General features: G+C 34.3%; 1 protein-coding gene across 1 annotated transcript in view; it reads right to left on the reverse strand.

The window, feature by feature from the left end:
- Positions 1 to 608: 608 nt before the first annotated feature.
- The window catches only part of PROS1 (protein S), a 77,486-nt gene continuing 50,820 nt past the window's right edge, over positions 609 to 27,274 (reverse strand). The window contains exons 9-15 of the mRNA XM_049785722.1: positions 26,260 to 26,375; positions 20,680 to 20,869; positions 16,731 to 16,898; positions 11,817 to 11,985; positions 7,969 to 8,117; positions 5,099 to 5,324; positions 609 to 827 (exon numbers count right to left, since the gene is read on the reverse strand). Of these exons, the coding sequence (XP_049641679.1) occupies positions 685 to 827; positions 5,099 to 5,324; positions 7,969 to 8,117; positions 11,817 to 11,985; positions 16,731 to 16,898; positions 20,680 to 20,869; positions 26,260 to 26,375 (1,161 nt within the window). The 3' untranslated portion in view covers positions 609 to 684. The remainder of the gene's footprint in view (positions 828 to 5,098; positions 5,325 to 7,968; positions 8,118 to 11,816; positions 11,986 to 16,730; positions 16,899 to 20,679; positions 20,870 to 26,259; positions 26,376 to 27,274) is intronic.

Genomic DNA, 27,274 nt, shown 5'->3' on the forward strand with positions numbered 1-27,274 from the left:
TACCATACTTTAGAGATATACTCAACCTAGGTTTCTTTTCAGTGCAATCTTGTATGTCATCTTCACAGACTCCCAACAAACCAGCAAGAGTTGTGGAAAGCTTTCATGAACTTCTTCCTATTTGTTCTCAAATTCAACAAGACTACTGGTTTAAATATGAAGTGGAGAGAAAGAAAAATAAGATCCAAGTTGGTCCCCTGAGAAATTGTGTTAGAATAAAATTTTAAAGCCTTCGCCTAATTTATTATTAATAAGTTATTATGCCTTCATTAGGAATACAATACAGTACCAGTTCTAATCAACAAACCGTGTTAGTCACATCCAATTGGTGTTCACTGTTCTGTCTTCTTAGTCAGATATTTATGCACTAGTTCATGATGACAAAAGTTGCATATTAATTTTATAAACATAAAAATTGCTTCTGCATAAAATTTAATTTATAATTTCTTATGGTTTGTTATTTTATTTCTACTCAGCAGTCAGGGTAATATTTTTAAGATTCTATCACAAAAGCATCTTGTTTTCGTAAAAAAAAGAGAAGATTTTAAATTTAAAAAATGTCAGAAAACCACAAAATAATTAAACCTGCACATCACAGACCCATCAGGTATATTGAAATATAAGTTTAATTACAATAAAAACAAGGTATTATTAGAGAAAAAGTTCCTTATGGACCCTGTGTACTTATTGAGCTGTTGGGCACGAGTGAGATCTTATATCATTATGTTTGAAAATGGCTTCATCCAGGTCTAGCTCTATACCATTGACGTTCACTTCCATACAGCCATTATAATAGGCAGTAACTGGTGTGGCAGTGAATGGAACATCTGTAAGACAAAATATCACCTCTTTAGCACGATATTTATAGCATACTTTTTCTTAAAGTTAAGGAATTTTTCAGGCTTCCCATTTCCAACCAAACCCTAAATTCTAAAGGGAAAGTTATTGAAATCATTTTATTCTATTAATTTATATTAAGTAATCCAATGTTTGGATAAGACTTGATGGTAGATTCAGATTATCAAGAGTTCCTCTGATATAAACACACTCAGTTTCAACTGAATCTAGGAAATGTAAGTAGACTTAAGAGTGAAGAAAGGATCAGAGGTAATACAATGGGATAAATGTATCTTTGCTTGGCCTGTGAGGGCTAGGTTTGATTCTCATCACTTCATAGTTCTTTGAGTTCCACATAATTTTCTGTGCAGAGAAGGCAGTGGATTGGCAGCATAGCCACGAATAAGCCCCTAGTGTGTCTGGGTTTACACACACACGTGTGCACAAGTAAAAACAGTATAAAAATATCTTATGATGTTCAGTTTTCATTGTATATTTTAAATTTAAATAACAGTTTAAGCATTGTTAAGTTATATTACAATGCTATAACTACCTAGAAATCTTTTATTAAATGCCATAGCAAATGGATCTCTTGTTAGTGTTGGAATAAGAACATAATTCTAAAAAACAGTTTTTGATAACTTTGATAAAATATGATAAAAATCATATTTATATGATTTTTGATATTTGAAAAAAATGACTATTTTAAGAATAGCTTGTGAACAGTTTTCAGCTTTGGGGTCTCTTTTCACTTTTACATACTTTGCCCAAATTAATACTTAGGAAAAATCCCAAATAATCACAGTTCATCTTTAAAATATTCAACTCTCTTGCTCTCATCTCTCTTATCACCCCTTGTGAAAAAATTTAATTCCTATTGGATATCTTCAGAATTTATTCATTATCTTTATTATCTTGTGCAAAATATATATAGGGCTGGAGAGATAAAAATAATACATTGAATAGGGCACTGGCCCTGAATGTGGCTGGCTTAGGCTCAATCATTCATAACCCATATGATCCCCCAAGTGTGTCATTGTTACATAGACAGAAATTAAACACTGAGCATAGATGGGTATGTTCCATATAGCATAAATACCTTTTAGTTTTCTACCTATAACCTATCTATATAGTGAATAAAGTCCATATATTTATTTGATGTCAAAGACCATTTTATTTTTAAGTTTACCCTTTAGACCATTTGCACTCTGTGTATTTTTAATTTTTTGTTTTTCATTTGGGACCATATCAGGTAACAGTAATGGTTTACTCCGACCTCTGGACTCAGGGATCTCTCTTGGCAGGGAGTTTAAAGTACCATATAGGGTGCCTGGGATTAAAGTCAAGCACATGCAAGGCAAGTGCTCTACATAATGTACTATTGCTCTGGTCCCACCAATAAATTCTTTCATATCAATAATATCACTAAACTTTAATAACCTGAACTCACCAAACTAAAGGCACAGAGAGGCACAATGGATCAGAAACAAAAAGTCTAACCTTCCACAGTTCATAGGAGACACACCTGAGCTCCAATGATAAAGGTAGACTCACTCTATGATGTCATGAACAATTTAAGAGCAATCTCTAAGCACAACTCTGGGAATAGTCCTCGCGTATCATTTGAGTCTGCCCCAAATCACACATAAAAAAAAAAGCTCAAACTACTTAATTTGGAGACATTCGTGATATGGTAGCTGTTTCTATCATTTTACTGAATTCAATGAGCAAGCAAGTATTAATCATGAGCTAGAAATGAGAAGATAAAATGCTTGCCTTGCAAACAGCCAACCCAGGTTTGATCTCCAGTGCCCTATATGGTTCTCTGAGCTTGTCTGGGGTGATCCCTAAGTATACAATCAGGAATAAGGCCTGGACACAGCTAGGTGTGCCCCAAAACAACAGCAAAAATAGAATCTTGATCACAGGCCATATCCAACCACCACTCCCTTCCCATGGGCCCTCAGAATCTTGCAAGGAGGATACTCGTAATAGACATATAAACAGGGGGATCATAACACAAGACAAGATGATTACCTGGTAAATGGAGTAGATCATAAGAAGGAAAGGGTGTCTTAGATAGAAAAAAAGATTGCGAAGCAGTATTTTACAGAAAGGCTGGTCCCCGGTTTGTGAGGTCAGGCTGGGAAAATATACGCCTGCCCAGTGGTTTCTGACTATGAGAAACTGTGAGTCTTGCCTGTCTGTGCGAGTTTTTTTTTTTTTGTTTGTTTGTTTTGTTTTTTTTTCTTTCTTTTTTTTTTACTGTCCTGTCTCCTGAACCTCTCGGAAGTGGGCCGAAAAGGGCCCAGAAAAATCGCTCTTCCAGAGGCTCCAGAAGAGCAAGGCTACTTCCCTTAGCTTCATGGCCGTGCTCTCTTTCTAAAGAAAGAACACCACTGCAACAAGAAGGAAAGATCACACTAGGAACTGTGCTGAATCTCTGAAGCCCCGTATTTCTTTCCAGACTGTCTTCTCTGCTGCGTGCTCGGACCTAAGATTTGATCCTGTGTGAGGCTTCATCTAAGGAGGGCTCCCCTTCCTTGGGAGGCAAGTCAACCCACCCAGTAAGGGTAGAGCCAAAGGACCGTGGTCGCACACATCATTTAGCCAATGAATACCACCACAACACGTAGAAAAACCCACAATACAAGTGTGACAATGGGGAAACAACGCAGGCCAGCGCCAGACATAGAGAATGAAGATGGCAACTCTGATGACTGGAAAACGGCCAACCAACTAGTCAGTCACTCAGATAAGGAGTTTAGAGAAGAAATATGGAAGAAGCTCACAGAACTCAATGAAACCATGGATCGAGTTGCACAGAACACTAATAGGAACCAAGAAAATATGAAGACAGAAATCAGAAAACTCCAAACTGAAATAACAGGTCAAATAACAGGTCTGAAAAACTCAGTAAACGAATTGAACGACAAAATGGATAAGCTCTCCGAAAAAAGATTGCAAATTACTGAGCTATACTACTAGTTCAACAACACCTATCCCACCTAATCCATTTGAACTCTGATTTCTGCATCTCTATCCATCATCCCCATTCAAAGAAATATTTTTAATTTACCACTTGCTTTCCTAAAAATTGATGATCCTTGTGGCTCTTACAATAAAATTTAAAACCTGAACCAGGTCTATATACATCCTATCCACACAATTACAAACCCAAATACACTCCAACTTACACAATTACAACCCCAACCATTTTTCTTGTTCAACATGTTTTCACCATCCTGATTTCTAGATTCTTTAATCATGTCAATCTTTTTCCATCTTGTCCAGACATATGCCACTGAGTTTGTGTATTAATTCTAATACTACCTATCACCAGATTAATGTATTTAATCCTCCAAATAGCATATTTACATTTTATTTATTCCTTTAGGAGCACATTCTTGGCTGTATAGCCAAATAAAGTCCTTATTTTCAAATGCAAAAGAATCTATACTTTTGAGAAAATGCATCACAATTTTAATTATTTTGACATTGTCCATTATTTTATATATGCTTCTACTGGATTAAGAAAGAAATGGAATAAAAGTCATTTATTTATAACTATGTTGTTATTATATATGACATATGTCCTTAGCTTACTATGGTAAATGGATGGACTGATAAATACTAAAACAGCAAAACTGTTTTGAGGATGAAATGAAAGAATAAGTCATTTATGGTTGGAGTCAAATGCACCAAAAATTTGTTATTCCCATTTCAGCTCATTATTAAGAGAAATTCAAATGTGTCATTCCCCACAATTATCACTATTAGCACAACACAAGACTAATAAATACAGGAATATTTTCTCCCCTTCTAGTATCATTTTACTAAAATGATATACTTAAATTAGTTCTGTTATAAATATATTTGGGATATATTTAGCATATCCCACCGTGGTCAGGGATTATTCCTTTTTCTGCACATAGAAATCACTCTGGGTGGGGCTAAGGAAACCATATGGGATACTGGAGATTGAATACTGATTGGCAGCATGCAAAACAAGTGCCCTACTCGGACTATCTCTGGCCCCCAAAATGGACTGTTAGGAGTCGGAGTGATAGCGCAGTGAGTAGGGAATTTCCCTTGCACACGGCTGACCCAGGTTAGAATCCCTGTATCCCATATGAACCTCCAGGCTTGCCAGAAGTAATTTTTGAGCGCAGAGCCAGGTGTAACCCCTTAGTGCTTCAGGGCATGGTTCCAAAACAAAGAAAATGGACTTTAATAAAAAGAAGAAAGAGTAAGCAGATACCTGGGAGACCACCAAGGTAAGTGGCAACTTTTCCTTTCATTGCTTTGTCCAAGATGTTCAGTTCTTTTTGAAAGCCTTCAACTTGAATAACATATTTTTTAAAGGAAGTCCATAGCTCTAGATTATTTTTGTTGACTTTAAATTCCAGATGTGTTTTTTGGTTGGAACACAAATTTAAGGCCTTTACACGAAATATTATTGTACGTCCCACAGATATCTGGATTTCCTGAAGAACAGAATAACAACTAAATGCAATGCCACTTAAGAATAGCTTACTTTGGGGGGGTCACTATTATAAAAGCCACATAGTGCTGTTCTTGGGGGCCCTGTGGTCCAGGAGATAGAACTCAGATGCTACATCAATAGTGAAGACAAGTTCTCTACCTCTGAAGCCATATCCCTGAGCAAGAATAGCACTAGAGTTTTTTTAATTCAAAAATGGGAAAAAATAGAATTTCAATATATGAAAATAAGTATGTGATAGTTTCCAAGTTTAAATTAAAAAATCACTAATTATTATAATAGTCATTTTGAATATATGTTCATTTTTATAAAGTCCTTAGCTCCACGAAGATGTAGTTATAGAGTAGATTCTGAAAATGTCCATACACAAACAGAATTGTTTCACCAAAAATAGAAACTTAATGTAGTGTATTAAGCAGTATTTTTCCTTCTTCCCAACTTCAAAACTTACATATGAAAAAGGAAAGAGTTGAATCACTCTTTGTTGGGGCAAAGACTTGGAAAAATTTTAAGTGCTTGAGTAAGCACATGCCAGCAAGAATGAAAGGGGTTTTTGTACCACATAGCTGTTCTATGCACTAGGGATCAAGTTGATGAAGAAGCAATGAAAGTAAAAAACCTGGGATGAACAACAGTGAAATTAGAGTTAAATTAACAGAAAATCCTCAACAGTAAAAAAAAATGTTTTAACTTTCTTAATTGCTAAAGTATTAACCTAATTGTCAATGATCTATGCATATAGTTTGTATACGCATAGAGGACAAATTCAAAGTAAGAGAATATGAAATTAAAACTAGAAACTTGTGTATTATAATGCTTCCTAGGTGGTAGTCTTAAAGTATTTAAATAGTAATCAAAAATTAATATTTTATATGATGCCTATATTTTTCAAATATAAGTAACCTGAGGCAATCTGCTAGTGCTGTTCATGTACACATCTGTATACATATCATATGTACATACCCATAAAAGTCAAAATATGGTTAGCACAGAAAATATTTCAGAATGACAGCTATAAAGTGGTATAGTGTTATGAAACAAATTTGAGGAATGATGAAAACAACACAGAGAGTTAGACACAGAAAATAAGATAAAAATAATGGGGTTAGAGATATAGTAAGGAGGGGAGGTTACTTGTCTTGTTTCTGGGTTTAACCCCTAGTACTACACATGGTTTCTTGAATCCTGCCAGAAATAATCCGGAAGTGTGGAGCAAGGAGAAAACACTGAGCTCCTCAGGCCTGGAACCCAAAAAATACACATATTTCACAAAGAACAATTTAGGTAAAATTTCAGCAAAATGCTGTAGTCCATGTAAAAGCTATCTAGTGTCAGAGTCTGGAAGTTGCAGGCACTCTATACACTTAAGAAACTGACCTAAATAAATAAATAAATAAATATGTAAACTATAATACATATAGAAGCCACATAATATGCCTTTGTCTCTTGCACAGCATAAATGAGTATTGAAATTTCTTTTTGTTTTGTTTTGATTTGTTTGGGGACCACCTCCAGCAGTGCTCAGGGGCTACTCTTGGCTCTGCACTCAAAAGTTATTCCTGGCAGACTCAAGGAACCTTTTGGGATGCTGGGGATCAAAATCCATGACCCAGGTAGGTGACCTGCAAGGCAAATGCCTTACCCACTATGCTATCACTTCTGCCCTGAAATTCCATTCTGTCTTTTAAAAAATAAGTAAAAGTTCAGCTTAAATCCAAAAGTTGTAAATGCCTGTGGCAAATTGGAGATAAACAAAACCTTGCAGGATATCTTTTGGTTGTTTATCTTAGATTGACTATTAACCTCCCTCTTCTTCCAACCTACTACCACAACCCAGGTACCTCAATTTTCCCATAAATTGCAAACAGCTCCCCTTTCTATTGCTGTAGGCATTATTAAATTATTTGTCTCTTCTTAAAACTTACTGAGATCATCCAAGCTGAACTTGGCAGCAACACTGGATTCTTGCTGTAACTTGTCAGAATTCACTGTGGATGGCATATAAATAGAACTTCTACCATAAGGTCAAATGATACAGATATTTTGATAACTCTTGTGTCTACTTTTATCCAATATTTTGTTTTCTGTTTTTTCTATTTTCAAATTACAGTTGCCAGCAAGAAGCCAAGAAGGGACTTGTTTTGATTTTAATCTCATCTTTCCTAACTTTTTTATGGAAGAGAAAATTAAGTAAGCATGCCAGAAAACACTATACATTATAATTAAATGCTACATATCTGAGAGTGAGTTATAATCAGACTCACTTCTATTTTCTTGGTACTGCCTAATTCCCATGGTAGTTCAAGGATTCTGAATAAGGGTGGATCTCTATAAACCCTGGGAAGGCTCCAAGCTGCCTGCATGTCTGCTCAATCTTAATTCTATCTGCAACAAGCTTTTTAAAGTCTCCTGCTATTTTGGTTCAGACTCTAGAAATAAGTATGGGGAAAAAAAATAATGGACATTGATTGAGTTCTTCACGATGTTTTTGGAGAAAGTGCCAAACAGTTTATGCACATGAGCTCTTTTAATCATCAAAGTAGCGTTTTGAGGTAAATATTGTTAGACACTCATTTATTTTTGGCAATTAAAACAAATAGAATCAAAGATATTTATTCTAAAGTCACCTGAATTTTATCAGAAGTGGTTTCCATCAAGGATATGGCAAAGGGTACTGTATAACCAGATATCAGGGCAAACATAACACCAGTGCCCGTAGAAGGACGAATATTCAAGGTCACATTCAGTTGCCAACTCTCAGCTTTCGATACGTTATCTGTTTTAACAAAAAAACAGAGGTGAGATCAACAAACTTAAGTGTGTATTAAAGACATTTTTAGAAGTACTTCATGCCACGTCATTTCCTCTAATCAAATCCAATAAAATAATTAGGCATATTTTAATACTTCAAGATGTCTTTATATGATATTAAAGTTTTTCATTCTCCCCTCAAGTTGGATACAGTCTAAAAACAAAGTAGTTTTTAAATGCAAGAAAAAAAAAACACAAAAACAATGTCCCATCTATCTATATTGTGGAATTTAATATTATTACTGTTTTTCTTTTTAATAATACATTATGATTTTGTTTTGGCTTTTTTCTCCAATACTGGTTTTATACATATATAAATACATACATCACATGTGCTCTACCCATGAGTCCTATTCTGATCTTGTTTGGTCTTTTTTCCTTTAATAATTTTTTTTCAAAGTAGTGTTTCTTGGTTTTATTTTATTTCTTTTTATTTATTTATTTATTTATTTATTTATTTTATTTTTTGGCACATCCAGCCATTCTCTCTGTGTTTACTCCTGTCTCTGCATTGAGGAATCATTCTTTTTTTGTTTGTTTGTTTGTTTGTTTTTGTTTTTTCGGGCCACACTCGTTTGATGCCCAGGGGTTATTCCTGGCTACAAGCTCAGAAATTGCCCCTGGCTTGGAGGGACCATATGGGTCGCTGGGGATTGAACCGTGTTCCTTTTCTTGGCTAGCGCTTGCAATGCAGACACCTTACCTCTAGCGCCACCTCGCCGGCCCCAGGAATTATTCTTAATGGGTCTCCGGAGACCATATATGGTGCCAGGGATCAAATCCTGGTCTGCCTAAGTGCAAGGCAAGCAGTCTACCTACCTGGCCTCTATTTTCTCTTTAACACCTCTTCCTCCTTCCTTAAATATTAATCAGTGTCAGTCTCAGAGTAATTATAATTTAATGTACATAGGAGAAAATTCAAGTAAATTATTTTAATCTCTGAGTGTAACTTTGAGTTGCTACCACCCTATATTTCTCATTCAAAAATGATAAGATTAGTGAAATGGTAATGATAAATGCAATCTATATACATTGGAGAGTTGGATCGTTTGTTTTGGGCATTGGCAGGAATAAGCCTAAGACCTTACCATATTCTAGAGAAGACATATGATCTACTACTAAGCAACATCTTTGGCTGTACAGTTGGAGACCAGAAAAATACTCTGAAATCAAAAGTTAACTTTGCAGTACTAATATATTACTCTTTTACAATACTAATAGATTACTCTTCTTTTTTTTATCACTTTCTTTTTTCTTTTTTTTTAAATCTTTTTTTATTTAATGTCTTCTTTATCTGAATTACTAGGTACATACTTTAGCACAAAAAAGAATAAATTTTGTATGTCTCAATAATCTGTTTTCTACAGAGTTTATTCAAATATGTGTTAATTTGCTACCTTGTATCCAAAATAGTTTAAATTATAAAATATTGATATTTTATTATGATAAGTATGTTTATCATTAATGTATTATTATAACCTGAGTATCCTCTGGATTCCTTGAAAGAATCCATTTCTAGAGAAAGGTGTTTATTTGAAAGATATACTTTCATTTTACCATTTCTAATGCTACTCTATTTTATTATAATTATTTTCCACTCAAGAGAAAAATATAAGTATTTAGAAATAAGTTTAAAGGAGACCTATTCAAAAACATGCAAATGTATGCAATTATAATTAAATATTATAAAGTTGGTCATATTCAGGTTCTTCATGAAATAACTAATTATAAAAATAATATTTTAGATATAATCAAACTTCAATTTTTTTCTTCTGAGGGATTTTTTCTTTTGAATAAATCACCAAGGTCTTATGTTCTTCCATAGCCGGTTATCAATACAAAACATTTTCTTTTTTGTGTTTGTTTTTTGTTTTGTTTTGTTTTGCCCACACCAGTGACACTCAGAGGTTATTCCTATGATCTCATATATCACTCCTGGCTCGGGGAACCATATGGGATGCAGGGGATCAAACGTAGGCCCGTCCTGGGTCAACTGAGTGCAAAGCACATGTCCTACAGCTGTGCTATTGCTCCAGCCCCTACAAAACATTTTCTAAATGATCACTCATATACATAAGCAAGCTAAACTTAAAGGTGTTGTATTAATTTATGTTTAGAAAAACAGAAGTCACTAATGCATTTGTGTAAAATTTTCCTTAATCATAATTTCCAGGCAATAACTAAATGCAATTAAGCAATTTTTTTCTTAAATGAGGCATATCATTATAATTCTAAACTTAGTTTCTAATGCTGTATTAGAAAATCAAATAATGAACTCCTAAAGGGAAAAATATAAGAAGTTGATAAAATAATTAAGTGCAGGCAGCCAATGAATGTATGGCTAAAATAATCAACTTTAACAGAAATTGACATTATTTTAAACAGTAAACTTTTAACTCTTAGCTTGGAAAAAACAGTAAACTGATAAAAACATCTTTGGGAGAGAACTTAATCAAGCAATAAGAATATACTTGTGGGGCCAAAGAGATAGCATGAAGGTAAGGCATTTGCCTTGCATGTAGAAGGTTGGTGGTTCAAATCCCGGCATCCCATATGGTCCCCTGAGCCTACCAGGCGAGATTTCTGAGCATAGAGCAGGGAGTAACCCCTGAGTGCTGACAGGTGTGACCCCAAAACAACAACAACAACAACAACAAAAGGAATATACTTGTATAATTCTTGGCAGATATTATCCATGGGCTCTGTGTTCAATGATAGCCATGGAAATATTATGTTAAGGTAAAAATGAGAACATCTTATAGGAATTTTTATTGAAAGAAACTGAAAAATGCACACTAAAAGTGACAAGAGCCCTATAGTCTGTGTAATAACTTCATCTTGAACTATCAAAGTGTTGAGATTACAGAGCACAAAATTAATTAGAAAGCTAATAAAATACATGTCCTTCTTTGGAGACATAAAGTGATAGCATAATCTTGCCTAAGGCAGATCTTTGGTGCTATATAGTTAGGTAAGAACAATTTAGTTTGGAGCCCAAGAAATAGTAGGGTGCTTCTTTGAACTGGGATGAACCTGGGTTTGACAACCTGCACCACACACACAAGAACAATTTAGGAAAAATTTTCACTCAAACTGCTCAGGTTTGCAAGTTGAGCCATAGTTACATAGAAAACCCATTCGCATTCATGAGTGTTTCTACTAAAACTTATACTTAGTTTTCTACTAAAACTTATTGTAAGCCAGTATTATCTAAGGATTAAAGGGAAGGAATATACTGAATTTTCTCAAAAACTATTCAAATTATAAACCATTAACCCTTAAATTGTATATCCATACATTTTTTTTTATTTTGGGACCACACCCAGTGATACTCAGGAGTTACTCCTGTCTTTGTGCTCAGAAATCGGTCCTGGCTTGGGGGACCATATGGGATGCAGGGGGATCAAACCACAGTCCTTCCTAGGTCAGTTGCATGGAGCTGTGCCACTGCTCCAGCCCCCATATTATAACGAATTATTTTTCTACCTTAATTTTCCCCAAATAGTAGGAGAAAATGTTATTAAAATAAATAATAGCATGAATAAGTCTCACAGTATACCTGAAACATAGTAGGTACTCAATAATGGTTTGTGATTTTAAAAATTATATATTTTTTAAAATTTGACATTAATGAGGAAAATGAGTCAAAATAAGAAACACTTACTATAATCTAAGTTAAATAGAGCACTTCCAGTACCAGGATAATAGGAACCCTTCTCCACAGTGACAAAACAATGCTTCGTTCGTTTTCCTTGAATAATTTCCTTTATTCCTGAAGTTCCTTGGTTTAGCAAATTCCAGCTTCGTATACATCCATCTAGACGAGGGTTAATCTAATACATTAAAATAGTACACTTTAAGCATGCAATTGAGGCTAATAAATGACTTGATTGATTATAGATACAGGGTATTTTTCTTAGAGTGAAAATGGTGGTAACATTTAAAATATTTTTATCTCTTGCCCCTTTATCAAAGATTAATTGATTGATATCTGGGGAGAATTCTCTGAATACTCTAGTCTATTCCACTAATCTGAGGGTCTGTCATTCTAATACCATGCTGTTTTAATAACTATAGCTTTGCAAGACAATTTAAAGTTGGGAAAAGTGATGCCTCCCATATTCCTTTTCCCAAGGGTTGCTCTAGCTATTCTTGGGTATTTATTGTTTCAGATGAATTTCAAAAGTGTTTGATTCACTTCTTTTAAGAATGTTATGGGTATCTTTAGAGGGATTGCATTAAATCTGTACAGTTCCTTGGGGGAGTATTGCCATTTTAATGATATTAATCCTCCCAGTTCATGTGCAGGGATAACTCCATTTCTGCATATCCTCTTTTATTTCTTGAACAGGATTTTGTAGTTTTATTATTTTGTATAAGTTCTTCACATCTTCAGTTAAGTTGACTCCAAGATATTTGAGTTTGTGTGGCAGTAATGTGAATGGGAATTTTTTGATATCCATTTCTTCTCCAACATTATTGGTGTATAAGAAAGACATTGATATTTTTGTGTTAATTTTGTATCCTGTCACTTTGCTATATGAGTCTATTGTTTCTAGAAATTTTTTGGCAGTGTCTTTAGGGTTTTCTAAATATAGTACCATGTCATCTGCAAACATTGAGAGCTTGGCTTCTTCCTTTCCTATCTGGATGCCCTTTATATCTTTTCCGTGCCTAATTGCTATGGCAAGAACTTCCAGGCCACTGCTGTGGCCCATCCCCCCAAAAGAAGATATTTTCAGAGAGCCAGAGAGATAGTATAGTAAGCAGGACACTTGCCTTGCATGTGGTCAACCTGAGTTTCATCTCCAGCATCCCAAATGGCACCCCAGCACCTGAGTTATTTATGAATAAGAGCCAGGAATAATCTGAGTATTGCTGGGTGTTGTTCAAAACAGCCACCCCCCAAAAAAAATCAGGTGAGATAAAAGGGGAACAGTGGTATAGAAAGCTAAGAAAATAGTGAAATTATTATTGTGAAAAAATTCTAGTCCAGTTTTTATGGGAAACAATATATGGATTCCTCAAAAAACTGGAAATAAAGCTCCCATTTGATCCAGCTATACCTAGAGTATATCCCTAGGAATACAAAAATCCAATACAAAAATCCCTTCCTCACACCTCACAGCACTTTTTACAATAGCAAGATTTTGGAAATAACCAAGATGCCCTTCAACAGATGAATAGCTAAAGAAACTGTAATACATATACACAATGGAATATTATGCAGCCGCAGGAGAGATGAAGTCATGAAATTTTCCTATATATGGATGTACATGGAATCTATTAGCTGAGTGAAATTAGTCAAAGGGAAAGAAAGAGACATAGAATAGTCTCATTCATCTCTGGATTTTAAGAAAAATTAAAGACATTGAAATAATTTCCAGAGTTGAGGGCTGGAAAAACAAGCTCAGATATGAAGCTCAGGGCTGGAGAGGTGGCACTAGAAGTAAGCCATCTTTTTTGCCCCCGCTAACCTCGGTTTGATCCCCTGGCATCCTGTATGGTCCCCTCAAGCCAGGGGCGATTTCTGAGTGCACAGCCAGGAGTAAGCCCTCAGCGTCAATCGGGTGTGGACCAAAAAAAAAGATATGAAGCTCACCACAAATAGTGGTGAGTGCAGTTATAGAAATAACTATGCTAGAAACTACTATGCTGAGTGAAATAAGTCAGAGAGAGAGAGAGAGAGAGAGAGAAAGATGCAGAAAGGTCTCACTCATCTATGGGTTTTAAGAAAAATGAAAGACATTCTTGCAATAATAATTTTCAGACACAAAAGAGAAAAGAGCTGGAAGTTCCAGATCACCTCATGAAGCTCATCACAAAGAGTGATGAGTTTAGTTAGAGAAATAACTACATTCTGAACTGTCCTAATAATGAGAATGTATGAGGGAAATGGAAAGCCTGTCTAGAGTACAGGTGGGGGTTGGTTGGGGAGGAGGGAGATTTGGGACATTGGTGATGGGAATATTGCACTGGTGATGGGTGGTGTTCTTTACATGACTGAAACCCAAACACAATCATATATGTAATCAAGGTGTTTAAATAAAATAAAATATAATAAAAACAGCAACAACAACAAAAAAGGATTGACTCATCAAAGGGACCAAACAGTACCTCCATAAGATAATTCTTACAAAAAATAAGGAAACAATCTTAATAAAGTAGAAGAGTAGGATAAGATGAACTTAACAGACATATGCAAAACCCCTAAAATTTCAAATACATATTTTTTCTAAGTACACAGGAAGCATTTTTTGTGATAGAATACATGCTTGGAAATGAATATTAATTTATTCATTAAAATTAAAATCTCAGCAACTATCCTTTTTTTATGAACAGTCCTTTTATTTTTGAGGGGAGAGCAGGCCTTTCTAAAATGAACTTTATCTTTAATTTCTTGTGCTGTTTGCCATATGCAATGATAGCTTATGTCTTCATTTTTTCATTTAAAGAAAGGTTTTAAAGAAAGAGGGAAAGTTTCAAACAATGTGATCACAAATTCCTAGTCCTAGCCAGAGCTATTTAATAAGAAAAATATATAAAGGGATCTAAATGGGAAAAGAAGTATAAATGCTATTATTTGCAACTAACATGATAGCATACATAGAAATCTGAAAGTATCCTCAAGGTACCACAAAAATAACAAATGAAGTGACAATACTATAAAATCTGCTACATTTTTATATGCAAGCAACACAATAGAGAAAGGAATTTCAAAAAATTCCAAAAGACTATGGCATGGCAATAAAGGACTCCATAGTGTTTTGAGAACTTATGGTTTTAGAAAAAGTATAAAATTTATCCTCAATACTGTACTATTGTGTAAGCTAATTCTACTAATTTATACATAAAGTGCCTTGACTGTCATAGATAGGGAAAAATAGAATGCCTTTTTTGAATACAGGCAGTGGATGGGGGATGAAGGAGAAGGAGGCATTGGTGGTGGGAAGGTTGCACTAGTGAAGGGAGTTAAAAAGAACACCCAAGGACAAACATGTTTGTAATTATGGAGCTTAAATAAAGATATATATATATATATACACATACCTATAAAAGAAAAAATAACTATGTTATTATATCATAACAATGTCAGTGATTGAGGGATATAGAAAGCCTGTCTTGAATACAGGCGGGGGATGAGGGAGGGAAGAGATAGGGGCATTGACAATGGAAAGATTGCACGGGTGAAGGGGGGTGTTCTTGTTATGACTGAAACCCAACTACAATTATGTTTGTAATCACAGTCATTAAATAAATTATTTAATTAAAAAATAAATATAAAAATAAATAAATAAATAAATAAATATAATGGTAACAATTTTTTATCTGGGGGGTCGAGAGATAGCATGGAGGTAAGGCATTTGCCTTTCATGCAAAAGATTGGTGGTTTGAATCCCGGCATCCCATATGGTCCTCTGTGCCTGCCAGGGGCGATTTCTAAGCATAGAGCCAGGAGTAACCCCTGAGTATTGCCGGGATGACCCAAAAACCTATATATATATATATATATATATATATATATATATAAATTTTATCTGCATTTTTATTTTAAGGTACTTTAGATGCACAATATTTTTTTAATAAAAGTATATTCCATATTAGGCTTCCAGTTGGACCTTCATGTATTTTACACCTCTATTTTCATTTTTTTTAACTTATAATCATCCAATGGTAACTTTTCCACACTGATTTCCATATGTTTTTCTAGCTGAGTACCCAGGCTCTAACTTCTAGTTATCCACTAAATAGTGGATTTATAACACACATTTTATTCCTGCCCAAAGCTGTTATGCCTTCACAAGAACAAAAGTGTTTCATTCTTTAGTTTTTATCAAACTTTCTAAGCAAACTCAAGTACACAGTAGCATTGACATAAGAAATTTATTTATTCTACTTTTAAAAAGTCCTGATTTATCAATTTCAGATGACACTTTTATTCTCTTTGATATGGGCTATGTACGTTAGGATAAGCATATTATAGAAATATTTTAAAAGTTAAAATGAGTAAACTTTCATGAGTGAAAGATGAGTATAAAATCATAAATACTTCAAGTCAGTGAGTATATTTGGTGAGCCCATAGCTCAAAGGAAAATGACAATTGCTCAAGAGCAGTTATTACTCTCCTTCATAAAAACCATTCCACACTTATCAGCCAAATATATCCAGAAATTATTTTAATCTAACTATAATTTATGAAAAGTGAAAACAATACTGTGGGTAAATACTTATTTTTACTTTCCCAATATATACTATTTTTACTTACAAATTTTTGTAGGAAAACAGACCTGAATATGTCCTTTGACTTTTAATTATTTTTAGATTCATACAAATGTGTTTATATGTTAAATGATTAAGAAAAGACAGCATGGTATTAATACACAATTTATGACAGAAAAAATTTAAAGCTACTTGTTTATGAAAATTGATGGGGATTTACCTGGTTACAAAATGACTGTTTATTTTCTTAAATCTGTAAAGAAATTTCAATAGGCACTGATGCCATTTTTCCAAATATAAATTGTCACAGGTTTCGTATTTAACAAAACAATTTCATAAAAATTTTGAGCCAGTTACCTGTTTAATGAGTGTATTCCCCAATGTGCGAGGTAATCCTGCAATATATACTTTGATTTCTAGAAATCCATTTGTAGGCTTAAAAAGCGTATTAAGTTTAATTATATTCATCACGGGTTCCTTGGCTACTTTAACACTAATACTATTCTCTAATTCTTCCACAGAAACCTACAATAATAAAAAGAAAAAGGTTGTCAAATAACCAAATATTATTTTACATTTGAAATGCTTGTATTGAAAAGTCCTATTACTATTTCTATAAACAACTTACCAAGGCAGTCACTTTAAAGAAGTATTACATTGTTCCAACACAATCAAGATGTCAAATTATTATAAATGTGATAAAGATGGTTTCTGTTGTGATAGTACTTGAACAAAATTTAAACATATTTAAAACATAAGAAAATCAACGGTATTTTATTTAATTTAAGCATATAATGATGTCATATATTTCAAATCCAGTATGCTATAATGTTAAGTAAAAATATATTCTTCCTCAAAATATCAGAAAAATTAAATATTTTTATTTGCAAATGTTTGGTAATCCACAAGCATACAGAGGTAATACAATAAGTAAGTGATAAATACAAATTATGAAAAAGTCAGTATATCCAGTATCCTGTTCACAGAACACTGAACTTATTTATAGAATTAAGTGCAAGGTAGCTTTGTGAGTGTATGTGTGCATGTGTGTTAAACTTGGAAAATAATATTTTTAAAAACCATTGGTTGGAACTCAAAAGATTGATATAGTACTTTGCATGCAGAAACCTTGATTCTAATGTAGATGGTGCCTAGTTCCCACTTAGCATCACTTGGAGAAATTCCCAAATATAGTGTAGTCTAGAACACACTCAGGGTATGATCCAAAGAACAATAATAAAATCCTTCTATAGAGGCAATTTGAAGAATCATTTATGCAATTTCTTTCCACAAAATTGAAGCATTCAAAGTATAAAATTTCCATTTGTTTATCAACATTGAAAAGTCGTGGTATATTAAATACCACTAAAAGAAAATTATACCATAGAGTAAAATAAATTTGATATAATTTACAAATTAAAACTTATTATCTTTTATGTTTTAAATATAGCTAGTTACAACATTTTATTCTAATGACTATGTTCTTAACAACCTCCAAGATCACAATCTGACTTGTTCTCTTACACTCAACAATTCCTTCTCGTTCTCATTTCATCATTTCCTTCTCAATAATAAGACCCAGAGATTGAGCCTCAAACTATTCTTCTAGCTATGCAAGTACTTTTTAATGAGGACTCTACTGTCCAACTAAAAATAATTGGAAAATCTAAAGATTAGATGGCAGATTTACCGTATTTTTTGCTCTATAAGACTCACATAGTTTTTAGATACTCTCCTCCCTTGCACTCAGGCTTCAGCTCCAGGCAGCATTCGCTCCATAAGACGCACTATGGGTGGGCAGAGTGCATCTTATGGTACGAAAAATATGGTAATTGTTATTATAATTGAAAAGTAAAATACTGCGTGATTTTTGATACACTACAATGTGCAGGACAGTTATGTGAAAAAGATAAATATTCTGTAGTTAGAAAAACTTCTGAACATTTTTGTGGGACATTCATACTCTGAGGTTTTGTGTAATAAACACAGATTTCATTATAACATTCATTGAAAATTTAAGGAAGATAGCAGTTTGTAAGTCAATAGGAGAATGATTCTTGTGTCAGCTGGATCTTTACTAAGAGTTACCCTTCATCTTGGAAAATTACTATTTTCAACACTATTTATGTATCTATGGTAGCTGAATTGCTGATACAACTTCTCAGAGTCTTCACTTAAAGCTTGTAACATAGGGATAAGCTTTGACAGCATTATTTCCTTAGAAATTATATTCCTTATAAATCAATTTTCTTTATTTTATACAATAAGCACAAGAGAAATATATTGGTTTAGACTGGAAATATATGAAGGTAAATTATAGTATTGAAGCATTTTATTTTATAATGGTATTGTAATTGGGTATTGCATGAGTTTAGAATGTCTGAAACAATCAATGCCAGACATTTAAACTCCTCTTTAAAGTAAGAGCCTCAAATTTATATGTACCTGATTAAAGACTTAACCTGATAATACTGTATCCAGAAATTGATCTTTTCTCACTGTTTTTACTACCAATCCAGCAGCCATAGTTTAAGTTTTCTTTTTACTGGATGTATATTGAAATGTCTCCCATCATTATATCCTAATCTTCCCTGATCCATTATCTAATTTCAAATTATTTATTTGTGTATTTTAATGGTCTCCTATAATCATATCCTACACTTGCCTGATATTATATTATCTAATTTTCACAAAGCCATTTATGCTTGATTGGCACTATCTTATAAACCATGAATTTTTCTCAGGACAGGAGAGATAGCTAAACAGGGAAGGTTTGAAACCAACCCACTTGGGACTCCCTATGGTCCCCTAATACTCCGGATTGACTTTGGATCTCACAGGTAAGATTAAACCCTGAACACTGCAGGGTATGTTTCCCAAACAAAACAAGGCAAAAATAAAAACAAAACAAAATAGTGAAGTTGTCTCTATCACTTTTTAAAATTAGCCAAGATTTTTCAAATTAATATCAACTATGATTTCACTATGGTCCCCAAAATTATATGTAATCTTATTTCAGGTTACATTTCCAATTTAATTGTCTGCTGCTTTATCATTCTCTCTTTTAGCTAAATATACATTTGTGAGTATTTTTTAAGAACTCCAAAGACACCCTCTTCTTTGATCTTCTATACATTGTGTTCATATCCCACAGAGTCATCTTCACTTATATGTTTCTGATTCATTCTGAATCATTTCTGATTTATTCTGATTCACTGATATGTTTCTGAACCCTGAAGCTTTGTATATTTAACTGTATCAGAGATGGTTTTTCTGATTGCATAAGCACACTCACCATCATAATATTCTATTGTTTTGCCTTGCTTGTAACATTAATCACTAACTGACACATTCTACTTGTTCAAGCTTTTGTAGTTTCACCTCACCACTAGAATGCTACCTCTGAATCAGTAAAATTTTTTATTCAGTTGTATCCTCATCACCTGAAAAAGGAATAGCACATAAGGTGCTCAATAGTTTTTGATACACAAAATAATGCAAATGTTAGACAACCCACCAATATTAGGACTATAAATAATTTTGAGATATAAAATTGCTTATAAAGCATTGATATTTATTTTTTGACTTATATTAATTCCTATAGATTAACGATCAGACAGTTTATTTTGATAACAAGACTTTTAAATATCCTGATTTTCTGTGTTGTAGTGTGCCAAAGGTTAATCCCAGGGCTTTACATAAGCATGGCAAGTGTTCTATTGCTGAGTTTACTTTAATTTGTAGAAAATACTTTATATAAAAGCTAAAGCCTGGGCCCAGAGAGATAGCATGGAGTTAAGGCATTTGCCTTGCATGTGGAAGGTCGGTGGTTCAAATCCCAGCATCCCATATGGTCCTCTGAGCCTGTCAGGAGCAATTTCTGAGCCTAGAGCCAGGAGTAACCCTTCAGCATTGCTGGGTGTGACCCAAACCCACCTCCCCCAAAAAAGCTAAAGTCATACGTATAATGTATAAAAATTAATTCTTAATGATATGTAAAATGTATAAATACATTTTATAATGTATAAATATAAAGATGTATAAAAATTAATTCTTTTTGTGTGTGTGTGGTTTTTGGGTCACACCCGGCAGCGCTCAGGGGTTACTCCTGGCTCCACGCTCAGAAATAGCTCCTGGTAGGCTCGGGGGACCATATGGGATGCCGGGATTTGAATCGCTGACCTTCTACATGAAAGGCAAATGCCTTACCTCCATGTTATCTCTCCGGTCCCTAAAAATTAATTCTTAATGATTTTGTGCACATAACATCAAAGACAGAAGATTTTATAAAATTTGCAAAACTTACCATAGTCCATAGACCATCACTAATAAATCTGCCTCCAGATGTGATCTGAGATGAATATTCATTCTTAAATTGAATTTCAATCATTCCACCACGAAGTGCAACTAGGAACCAAGCTGATCGATCAAGAGATTCTGCATACAAGATAACACCTTCTGAATCATATGTGCGGAAATCAAATTCAGCAGAAAATCTAAACAACAGACAAAAAAGGGGATCTTTAACAATGAAAAACTACACAAGGGTCTTAGCATTTTTATTTTACCCTTGTACTATTAAACTTCAATATAGGTTGAAAGAATCAGTTATTCCATTGCCAGAATTAATAAAAGGAGATAAGGGCATTATAAGACTTAATGTATTATTTGTCTCCATGTGTATTTAGAATCAATATATAATATTTTATTGATCATTCCAAGAGTTCTTTTTCCTGGTGAACAGATGTTTTGGTAATGTTTAATCTCTTAGAATTTTGAAAAAAAATTCTTCTAATGCTGGAATTAATATAGATGCAAAATATTAAGCCGAGGGGCCAGAGAGATAGCATGGAGGTTAGCTTTTTGCCTTGCATGCAGAAGGTTGGTGGTTCGAATTCCAGCATCCCATATGGTCCCCCGATCCTGCCTGGGACGATTTCTGAGCATAGAGCCAAGAGTAACCCTAGAGCATTGCCGGATGTGACCCAAAAACCCAAAAATACATGTATTTGGTTTATATTTTCCAGAAACCTTTTATAACACTATATAATTTTACATTAACATTTTCTGTATTCATTTAATAGTACTAACTGTATTCAGTTAATAATAAAAGATGTTACTATGAACATCTATTTCATGAGTGTTTATCCTCAAAATGTATGCATTCCCTATAATCTTAACTATGTCAAAAAGAAATCTCTTCGAAAAAATTTTTAAAAAAGCATAAGGAGGGGCTAGAGATATTACAGGGAGTAGGGTGTCTGCCTTACAGGTGGCTAATCCAGGTTTGATCTGGGGCATCTCAATTGGTCCCCATGCTGCCACAAAAAGTAAAATTTTGAGTGTAGAGCCAGGAATAATTCCTGAGCCTTGCTAGGTATGGTACCACAACAAACCCCTAAAAACGATTTTGATGATTGTGAACATAATTTGCTTTCATGTGCAATAAGGACTGTTAGGTAAGAAGTTTAGAAATATATGTTAGATTGATTTCAATAATATTATCAACTGCATAAATCACTATATTAAATCATAAAGATCTTAAATTATATAGTCTTTAGTGGGAGACATAATAGAGTGGATAAGATGCTGTCTTGCATATGGCCAACCTAGGTTCAAATATATATGGCCACCCAAAGCCCTACCAGAGTAATCCCTGAGTGCAGAGCCAGGAAGTCCTCAGTAGTGCCAGGGATACTCCACCAAAAAAATACAAAACAAGTGATGTAGTTTAGTTTATATAACTAGGGATAAGTGGATTCTGACTACTCTTAATATTTTAAACATATGTAGCAGGGGAGAAAACTAACATACATTAAAATTTACAGGAAAATGGCCAAATCAAAATGATTTTCAAGACAAAAAGAGAGTAGGGAATAGACCAATAAGAAATATATATATATATTTATGTATACACACACTTATAAATATATCTACACATGCACAGGTGTATATATTATATTCCATGAGATTTTTTAATTTTGTTTTTGTTTATTTTGGGGGGAAACCACCCTGGTGGCTTTCAGCATTTACTTCTGGATCTGTACTCAAAATTGTTCCTGACAAAGCTTGGGGATCATAGGCAGTACCTAGCCAGGATGAAATTAGGATCAGCCACAGGCAACTCAAGTTCTCTACCAACTGAAATATCTCTTGGCCCTATAGCGGTTGTTAATAATATAAAGTTAACATTTAAATTTTTTTCAATGTAAGGTTTCCTTTTAGTATTAAATAAAGCAGCAAGTTTGTTACTCAAATCAAATAATATGAGCATCTAAATCCTCTTAGGTGAGATTGGACTACCAGGCTGACATTTCTGTAACTTTATTTGTGAAATGGAATTGGGCAGATCCTCCTGCCTTCACCCTGTGAGGGGAAAACCTAGCAACACTGACCACACCTCCCATCATCATTCCACCAGAAAAATGGGCCCAGCTCCTCCATCGAGCCTCCATAAAAGATAATGGCCACTGATACTTGCCAGGTAGTCCAATTACCAGGTTGTTTGGTCCGGGCAGATACTTCTTTGGAAGTCTGAAGAAAGTGTGTGTGTGTGGGGGGGGGGCAGATTTCCTTTTCTTCATGAACTTCAGTAACTCAACGCTACCCCCTCCACCCTCTGACAAAAAAAAGGCCTAGGTCCGTGATTTATCCTTATCAAACTTCAAAGCTGCCAATTTTGTTTTAGATCTATAAATCTTAGACAAACACCTCAGTATTTTTTAGCAGTGTCAGCCTAGTTGTAGCACAGGAAATCTGATGGGAAAGTTACATAGTAATCTACCAAGCACAGTTTGCCTAAATAGTAACAGAAGATTCAACTAGACTCAACTTCAGACCAGTAAATCTATAGACACTGCCTTTAATAATACCATGGTAAGATATGACAATCATTTCAAATTGATCTATGTTTTTCTAGGTTTTGGTAATTCCATTTGCCTTTGTGTTGAAGCAAGTACATGAAGTAAATCAATTTGTGCTTGCATAGATGGAGATAATGGTGTAAGTAGGATATTGAGGACACTGGTGAATGGAAAGTAATATTGGTGGTGGGATTGGTGTTTGGCCTGAAACAACTGATGTATGAATAACATGGTAAATGATGCTATTATAATAAAAATGGGAAAAATAAATAAAGCAGACGATTCCACACTTTTATCCTCAAATTATAATGGTAATAAAATAAAAGGTATTATTAATAATGTGGTGCACCTATACCTTAAAAAAAAACAAATAAGGATCCAAAGAGGTAGTGGCACAGTGCTAGGGCATTTACCTTGCATGAGTCTGACCTAGGATGGACATGGGTTTGATTCCCCGTATCCCATATGGTCTCCCAAGCTAGAAGTGATTTCTGAGCGCATAGCCAGGAGTAACCCCTGAGTGTCACTGGGTGTGGCCCAAAAACCAAAAGAAAACAAAACAAAAAATAAAAGAAAACAAAAATTGACAATAAAAATTGTAATCTATTAAATTCAAAGACCATATAAAAATGAAATTATACAGAAAACATGTTAGACAGCTAACAATATAATATTAATTTACTGAACTCTATTACAGATATGTAAAAGGACATTTCACTAAAATAGGGCTTATTATATTTCATAGTCATCCCATTTTGCTAATGGAAAGCCTGTCTCATCTTGTCCAAACCTAAATCTATGCATGTTCAGTAACTTCTAGAAGTTGACCAATATGATGATGAATTCCTTTCTCTTGTATAATTTTGATTGCCCAAGATCTGCATATTTTCTATATCAAATACATCAGCATGTCAAAGAGAGTGACTATAACTTGTAGGTAGGGAAAGTAATTGATCGTGAACAGAAGTGAAAGAATTGCGGCCAGAGCGGTGGCACTAGTAAGAGCGTCTGCCTTGCAAGTGCTAACGTAGGACGGATCGTGGTTCGATCCCTGGCGTCCCATAAGGTTCCCCCAAGCCAGGAGCAATTTCTGAGCGCATTTCCAGGAGTAACCCCTGAGTGTCAACAGGTGTAGCTCCAAGAATATGGGGGGGGGGGAAGTAGCGAAAGAATTTCGGAGGGAGGGACGGAGGGCGGAAGGAAGGAAAGGAGGGTGGGAGGGAGGGAGAGAGGGAGGGAGGGAGGAAGGAAGGAAGGAAGGAAGGGAGGGAGGGAGGGAGGGAGGGAGGGAGGGAGGAAGGAAGGAAGGAAGGAAGGAAGGAAGGAAGGAAGGAAGGAAGGAAGGAAGGAAGGAAGGAAGGAAGGAAGGAAGGAAGGAAGGAAGGAAGGAAGGAAGGAAGGAAGGAAGGAAGGAAGGAAGGAAGGAAGGGAGAGAGGGAGGGAGGGAGGGAGGGAGGAGGAGAGGGGGAAGAAAGGACAGAACCAGGGACTGAAGGGAGGGAGGGAGGGAGGGAGGGAGGAAGGGAGGGAGGGAGGGAGGGAGGGAGGGAAGGAAGGACAGAACCAGGGACTGGGAATAAAGTCTAAAAGTGGAGCATATGCATTCATTTCCAAGCAAAGTGCTCAGGCAATACATATACACATGTACTTGTGTATATGTACTCATACACACAATTTTTAAAAGGAAAGAAAAGCAGTAGAAATGGACTACCTCTTCTGTGTATCAGATAACAGGTGATTTTTTCAATCGTATCAAGTTGTATATTTAAGATATGTGTACACTTATATATTATAATTTAACAAAAACAAACAAAAATTAAAAAATTTAGAATTAAAATAATTTTTGCCTTTTTGATTTAAATTGGGGCCATTAAAAGACAATAGAAAATGAATATCCTTACAAAAACCTGAAAGTTAACAGAAGTTAAGCTTTTCCAGTCTATATCACTAAAAGATATTATTTACCCTGAGATGTTAAAGAGGAAAATATGGTTTTAAAGGCAGGAAATTATGAAGGAGCACAATTATGACAGTGAACAATGTGCATTAATGATAAGATTTTGGTAAAGTTTAATTATTAGTAATTACTCATAAATAATAAATTATATTCATGATTAACTAAAATAGTTCAATTGCCTGACTCTATAATCAGTTTCAAATATAGTTTTTTTATTATTCTAACAAAATTCTTTTTTGTTTTTCTAGATCCAATAATGGATATCTATGAGGAAATTTGATAAGGAAAACTTAAAAGAATTCAAAACTATAACCAATATTTCCTTCCAATATTTCATCAAACTACAGGAATACTCAGGTTCAATTCCCGGCATACCATATGGTTCCCTGAGCTTGCCAGGAGTTATTTATGAACAAAGAGCCAGGAGTAACCCAGAGTACTGCTGAATGGGTTCCAAATATTAATAACTAAATAAATGTATTAATTAAATGTTATATTTGTTCTTTTTAGAATGCATCCACCAGTGCTCAGGGCTTACTCCTGGTTCTGTGCTCAGAGGTCACTATCTGTGGTGTGGATTAAACATGGGTAAGATATAAGCAAGGCAAGCGCCCTACCTGTTGTACTATTACTCTGAAAATTGAAGAATCTTTTGTGAATATTCCTGAATAATTATGGAAACAACTATATTATAAAAGCAAATACTAAGCATCTTCTCATTACTTTGCCTTTATAATGTGGAAAGAGTAAAAAATTTCAAAAACATATTAAGTACTCTTTCTCACCTGAATTTAAATGAAGTCTCAATAAAAATTAAATTGCAGAATAATGTAATAGTAATATAGTCAACTTAGAATAAACAAAAATATTTTAGTATAAAAATTAAAATTCTAAAAGACCAAATTAATTTTGGCATTCCCCATATTACCTAATTTATGATATACTTAAATTATCTGATAAATAATACAATATCTTGTGCTTCAATCCTTTTTTTATTCCAGTTCCTTTTATCCTTCTTCTCTTATCTGAATACTTCTAAAAATTACCATTGACATTGGTACCTCACCTGGTAGTTTCTGGCAAACGAAACTTTAAATATAAAACACCTCCTGAAAACTTCTCTGCCAGATAAAGTAATTCAAAATTTTTATCAAGATTCAATGGAAGGCATACTGGAACAGTCTGGAATAAAGCAAATAAGCCAATTAAAAACCATAAATTATTGCTTATACATATGTTCTTTTGATTTTTAGCTTCTGTCAAATCCATCTACTGTGATATGCTAAAATATTAAGATTTCTTTTGATAATAACAAAGAAACATATTTTAATTTCTTGAGTCGCCCATCAAGAATGCATGAAAAATGAAATCCAACTGCAAACATGTTTGTAATCATGATGCCTAAATAAAGATATTTTAAGAAAAATAAAAATGAGTTTTAACTGGTAAAACAAGAATACATGAAAAAATGTATGAAGATTTCTCCAGAAACTAAGAATTAATCTTTCATAGGCTACAGCTATTGCACTTCTTGACTTCAAATCCAAGAGCCCCAAAAACACTATTGGAAAAATTTGCATTCCTATATTTTTACAGTGCTAATTATAATAGCAAATTTATGAAAATAACCCAAGTGCTTGAGAACATATGAGTGTATAAAGTATATATACATAATATTACTACTCAACAATATAATTCTCTGCTCTATGAACAAAACTAAGGGAATCCAGGGGCCTGACTGGTGGCACAGTAGTAGGGCATTTGCATTGCATGTGGCTACCTAGGACAGACTTCGGTTCATCCCTGGCATTCCATATGGTACCCAAGCCAGGAGTGATTTCTGAGCACATAGCCAAGTGCCACTGGGTGTGGCCCAAAAACAAAAACAAAGCAAAAAAAAAAAAAAAACTAAAGGAATCTGGCTAATTAAAGTCAAAGAAGGACAAATACAGATTTATCTTTGTCATATATGAAACATAAAAATACACAGTAAGGGAATATAATAATACATGGCTAATAGCACCAGAGCTTAATAGTCAATCTGAAAAAATAAAGTTTGCTAAAAAGGTGGGTATGGAGGT

Source organism: Suncus etruscus, chromosome 13 (genome assembly GCF_024139225.1).
Source record: "Suncus etruscus isolate mSunEtr1 chromosome 13, mSunEtr1.pri.cur, whole genome shotgun sequence".
NCBI lineage: Eukaryota > Metazoa > Chordata > Mammalia > Eulipotyphla > Soricidae > Suncus > Suncus etruscus.